This window comes from Nicotiana tomentosiformis, chromosome 7, assembly GCF_000390325.3.
Source record: "Nicotiana tomentosiformis chromosome 7, ASM39032v3, whole genome shotgun sequence".
Lineage (NCBI taxonomy): Eukaryota > Viridiplantae > Streptophyta > Magnoliopsida > Solanales > Solanaceae > Nicotiana > Nicotiana tomentosiformis.
The window spans coordinates 47,132,029-47,138,428 of NC_090818.1; the positions used below are offsets into that span (position 1 = coordinate 47,132,029).

General features: G+C 36.6%; 1 protein-coding gene across 1 annotated transcript; it reads right to left on the reverse strand.

The window, feature by feature from the left end:
- Positions 1-3,372: 3,372 nt before the first annotated feature.
- LOC104090171 (uncharacterized) lies at positions 3,373-6,309 on the reverse strand. Its single transcript, XM_009595225.4, has 2 exons — positions 5,018-6,309; positions 3,373-4,201 (listed from the first exon to the last, which is right to left on the reverse strand). The coding sequence occupies exons 1-2, from the start codon at positions 5,673-5,675 to the stop codon at positions 3,570-3,572; spliced, it is 1,290 nt and encodes a 429-aa protein (XP_009593520.1). The 5' UTR covers positions 5,676-6,309; the 3' UTR covers positions 3,373-3,569.
- Between the last annotated feature and the right edge of the window lie 91 nt (positions 6,310-6,400).

Below are 6,400 nucleotides of genomic sequence, written 5' to 3' on the forward strand. Positions count from 1 at the left end.
CCCTCTTTTTAAAACACTGCCCAGCACTTCGGATCAGGGCCTCGATCAGGCTTCGATCATGGCCCTCGATCAGGCTTCGATCATGGCCCTCGATCAGGCCTCGATCGTGGCTTCGATCACAGGATCGAGCCGGGACCTCGGATCATGGCCTCGATTATGGCATCGAGTCCGGTCCTTCGATCATAGCCTCGATCATGGCATCGAGCTTGAGCCTTCGATTGTGACCCTCGATCTTGGGTCTCGATACTATCCCTCGAGCCTTGCCTTCGATCATGGCCCTCGAGATGGGCCTTCGATCATGGCTTCGATACACAAGCTAGAGCCTGAGCCTCGTCAACTCTGGCTCGATATCTAGGTTCGATGTCTGGGCTCGATGCCTGGGTTCGATGTCTAGGCTCGATGCCTGGGTTCGATGTCTGGGCTCGATGCCTGGGTTCGATGCCTGGGCTCGATGACAGTCCAGAATGCCCAACAGAAGAGGAAAAATTGCAGCAGCTTTTTAAGTCCAACTTTTGATCCGTTAACCATTCAAAACTCACCCGAGGCCTTCAGGACCTCAACCAAATATACCAACAAGTCCTAAAAGATCATATGAACTTAGTCGAACCTCTAAATCACATCAAACAACGCTAAAACCATGAATCATACCCCAATTCAAGCTTAATGAAACTAAGAGTTTTCAAATTCTACATTCGATGTCGGAACCTATCAAATCAAGTCCGATTGACCTCAAATTTTGCACACAAGTCATAAATTACGTAATGAAGCTATGAAAATTTTCGAAACTGGATTCCGACTCCGGTATCAAAAAGTCAACTCCCCGGTCAAACTTTCAAACTTTAAATTCCTATTTTAGCCATTTCAAGCCTAATTTCACTACGGACTTCCAAATAAAATTTCGATCACGCTCCTAAGTCCAAAATCACCATATGGAGCTGTTGGAATCATCAAAATTCTATTCCGGGGTCGTTTTCTCAAAATGTTGACCGAAGTCAAACTTAGCACTTTAAGGCCAACTTAAGGAACCAAGTGTTCCGGTTTCACCTCAAACACTTCCAAATCCCGAACCAACCATCCCCGCAAGTCATAAATCATTACAAGCACCTACGAAAAGTTTTATTTTAGGAAACGGGGTTTTAAAAGTTAAAATAACCGGTTGGATCATTACAATAGTAGGGAAGAGATGTATAAAAATAGAGGTAGTGTGAAGATACTTATACTTTAAATTAACTTTAAAATAATTAAATTATATTTAAAATTTACTAATAGACTTAAATGATTAAAAAATTCCGAATAAGAGGATACATGCATAAAAATATACCAAATTTCAAGAATAAAACATTTATATTTATTAAAGACTATTAAAAGGATAATAAGCAAGACATTAATTTAATTATTAAGCTAATAAAAATTATAGGATAGTATAATAATATTAAATAATAAATAATACAATAATAACTATAAGAAAAGAACAGAAAGATAAAAGAATTTGTGTAAAAATGATGTGATAAGTACGACATATTTGACTTTCAGATAAAAACTAAGTGATAGTAAGAATTTTGTTAAAATAATATAATTTAATATGCTCAAACAAGACATATCACAACATAAAATGTTTAGTACTCTTTAATATTGACAACGAAACGAAATGCAAGTACTAAAATCAAGGGGTTAGGTTATTACAAATATAAAATTAAAAAAAATGGGTTGTCCACTACTAGATTTGAACAATAATTTCATATCCTGCTTTATAGTTAATATCTATTAATATTATATAATTTTTATCTGATAGGTTTATATTTTAAGGTTATTATTTTAAGGTTATTCGCATATTATTCAAACAACCTAAAATCACCATTTGACATGATTTATGGCGCAGGTACTAATAGGAGTAATAGAAATTTAACTTGGCAAATGAGTTCCTACTCCTAGCTCTGTGTGGTCCTTCTCAAGAGGCTGTCTTAATCAGCTGTGATTTTTTTTACCCCATTTATAAACTACCCCTATTCAGCTATTCCTATTTAGAGAATTGAAACCCAAAAAACTTTTAAAAAATAAATAGAAAAAAAATTGATGAACCGATAGTCATTAAAACTAACATCAGAAAGAATGGCAGCTGAAGCAGAGGAACTGTCTAAATCAGCATTAATGAATGCCAACTGAATCGAATATCTTCGGTTAATGAATTCAACTTCTCCCAATGGAGTTGCATTTAGTTTTCTGAATCCACAGAAAGTCTATTCTATCAAAATCAGATGCATACTTATGAGTTGGCATAGCCATGCAACATTTATTCAAACCAGCAACGAAATGATAAACTCGCGCTAATATGTATGTGCAATTCAGATTTTCAAAAAAGAATCAATAACAATTTCCTTTTCTTTGCATTTTATATAGCGCTAATTGATTTAACCCCCTCCAAAAAAGAGCAAAAGTACTTTTAGAATTTTATGGTATTTAACATGTCATGACTAAATGGTCACTGAAAGTAAAATAAAAAATGTATTGTTTAAAATCAAATGGAATTTTCAAATACAAGGTGTCGTTTTTTGTAAAATCTCAAAGGAAAAGAGTATCAAAAGCAAGATGAAAAGGTTGGCTCCCTAAAAGTATCTAGAAATCTATTTACTCTTTTGGCACCAATAGGATCAAATTATGAACTTTTTTTTAAAAAAAATTATTTTTAGGCCGAAAAAGAAGATCACGGACAATATCAATAGTTATAGTGAACGCAGATACTATTGGCTGCGAGAGGGAACAAGACAGTGACTTATTATCTTCTTCATTCTGTCTTTTATTTTTTAGATTAAAGCTTTTTTGAAGCATGACAGTACCAACTAGGACCACATGCCTAAATTGTTTGGTTGCTGCAGTTGGACATTGTCTTTTATCAATCAGTTGAACACAAATAACCATACTCAAGAGTTTAATATGACCACCCCAAGTGAAAATCATGTAAAACCCAATCAAACTGAACAATTTATTGGTCTCTTTACAGTTGTATCAGTCGAGGTGAACAGTGAGAATTCCTTTAATAGACCTTAACTTGCTTCACATTGACGCGTAGTTTACAAACTTCTGGACTGTAAAGAGATACAAATCGTAGTAATACTATAAACTGCAGTGATTGAGCACTTCTAATAACCTCTAAATCTCTATGCAACCATTTGAATTGCAGTCGCAAGAATCTAGTCCAAAACTGCTCACATTTGTCATCAGGGATTCATTTCTAAAAGCTGAGAAATGGTCCCAAATCTATAGTTGTCCATATTATACTATGTACAAAGAACTGCATTCTGTTACCCTATGCATGTAATGAACTAAACCAACAACCACCAGAGACAGAGAAAGTGTTAGTCACTTCCCAAAAAGTGAATAAAAACCTATCACTGAAATTTTGGATAATCTAGCTTTGCCAAATTTTGGTAATAACAGATACAGAAATTGCAGGAAACAAGAATTTGGACTCCAAGAAACAAAGTTTCCTGCAAAAGAACATGTTGAAAAGCCTATACGCGACACAAAATTTCACTACTGCTTTAGACATTCTACCATGTCTTATATTTTCCTTAGGCTTTGCAAATCACCACAAAACAAGGAAGAAGAGCCCTAGGATTAAGCAAGTAAAGCTCCTCTATGTTAGAGTAAACACCAACCTTCCCAGCCAAAGAATCAAACCCGGTTTGGCCAGCCATTTCTTGAATGTTCTCCAACGGCCTATGCACTCGACCTGCAACAACTCTGCAGACGATCAATGCTTTTCTTAACGATGGATCATCATCACTCAACTCAATACATTCATAAGCTCTTGCACTTGTGGAAGTGGTGAAGACACCAATCCCGCCTTTGAGTTCCTTCTTCGTGGTGAATCCGTTTCTGATAATTCGACAGACGCAGCATTTATCGGATACACAGAGACTGCAGGTTCCATTCATGCCAAGGCCACATGCCAAAGTAGTTCCATAGAACCTTAAAAGTTCATTTCCATCAGCTATACACCGAGGATGTTTCTTAGGGAGCTTACTTGCTTTAACCTTCACCATCTCCCTATATTCTTCAAAGCGAGCCAGAGTTTTTTGTGTGTTGTGAACTTTCAAGACCCTTTCAATCCGACCGACGTGGCTCTCGGATTTTAACCAGCTTGAACGACAGATTATTTCTACTATCTTCCTTGAAGAATCACCCTCCAAAAGCTCACTCACTGTCCAATTGAGCAAAATGCAACAAGCTTAATAGCTCTTCAAAACCATTAAATCAACAAGTACAGAAAGCGAATACAATAGAAACTACTACTACTATGCCTCAAGCCCAAAAAGGTTGGGGTGAATGTGGTGTGTGCCTAGGCGACCACGTCCCAATGTATTATGTATTGTGGGGATTCTTGATAAATTGACAGACAACGTCGAAGCAAAGTTCTACTCTAATCCAGCAGTGCAGTCTAGCCATAGCCCATAAATATCCAGTGATGACCACGTCCCAATGTATTATGTATTGTGGGGATTCATAATAAATTAACAGACAACGTCAAGCAAAATTCTACTTTAATCCAGCAGTGCAGTCTAGACATAGATATCTAGAGAGTAAAGCACATGAAATTTTACAGTTAAAATTTCATGGTTTCCTCTCCCTCCCCCTCCCTCTCCCCCTACCAAACCACCAATCCATCAACTGCTAAATAATTTAAGCAGAAATTGCTGATACCATCTTCAAGTAAATTTCAAACAAATTGGCTGAAAAAGGGCAATGTTTCTAGCTCTAAAAAGATATAGCAAAATGGGCTTTGAAGCTGCAAATGTACAATCTTGTGATGTAGGCTACGAACAGAGAGGGGGGAGGGGGGGAGAGAGAAAGAACAGAATAAGCAACCGCACGAGACTTAAAAGACGTCCCAAGTACTTTTTTTCAGACAGAGAGAATGAAAAAGGAAAATAATCTACGGCATAAGCAAAATACTGAAAAAAGCATAGAGATAGGATAATAAGGAATGATGAAAAGGCAAAAAAGGCAAGATTTTTACCAGCATGCTTAGAAAGATGATGTGCTTCAAGAGCTTCCCATTTTCCAAATTGCTCTCCACACTTATGACATGTGACCCCTGAAGTTCCATTAACATCATTATCAAGTGAATGCCTAGTAGTTTTACAAGGAAAACTATGTCCTCCTCCAAAATTAGCAGAACTTTCTTTATCAACAAGAAAAGATGCACTTCTCCTTGTAGGAGTTGCCACTGAATTCCTACAACCTGAATTGAAATAATGCATTGTAGGGTTCCCTCCTGGACCAGGTGTACCAGGTCTCAAAGTACCCACAAAAGTTGAGCCATTAGTCCCACCCCCACTTTCTTGAAAACCATTAAAACTAGTGATTTTCAACTCACACCTTGAATTACTCAGAATAACTTCATGAGTTATTGGATTAAGAAACTCACTGCTACCAATAGATCTTGGACTACAACTTGGAGGTTTTTCTAAGTGTCTTTTGCTTCCATGGATTACATCTTTGAGATTTGCTATAGACCTTGAACAACCTGACCTTGACCCTCCTCCTTTTCTAGTCAAAATTGTGCTTAATTGCTTCCTTGTCTTTGGGTCATGAACATCTGATGGCTCTGATTTACAATGCAAAGACCTCTTCAATGAAAACCAAACTGCTGGCATATTCTTCTTCTCCCCCATTTACAACAATTTCGCCCTTCAATGCTTTAATATCCTCAAAACTATATCTTTTCCTCTATTGTAGTCAGATAACTTTCTAAAAGAACTGACCTTTTCCCAAAGACCCTATCTTTTTACCAAGAATTTCATGGTTCAAAGCTTTAACATCCTAAAAAGAACTGATTTTTTTTTTCCAAAGACACTATCTTTTCCTCTATTTATAGTCAGATAAATTTCTAAAAAAACTAATCTTTTACCAAAGACACCATCTTTTTCTACCTCCATGAATACCAAAAAGGTAGTCAAGAAATTTGTTTATTCTTGGCTGACATTATTCCTTTGAAAATGCCCCTTCTTAGCCAATACTCTCAAGAAGATAACCCCCACAAAATCCTTCAAAATGCTAAAAGATTAGAACTTTTCAAAAATTAAAGTGACCCCAAAAAATCCAACTAGAAACTGATGAAGAATGGTTTGGAAAGAAAAGGAGTGAGGAGTGAAAAATCTAGAGGCAAATAGGAGGAAGAGGATATTGTCAATTTAAATGAAAAGCAAGAATCTATTGGGTTAAAGGAAGAAGACAAGAAACTAGAGAAGCCTTAAAAATTTGTTCGGTGATATTAATGAATGACAGTAACTAAGCAAAGGTGCAGACAGTAAAGAATTGAGAAAGCCAAAGGCCCAAAAATTGAAATCCAACTCTGACACTTTTGAGTAGTCACAGTCTCACCTCACTTTCACTTGTG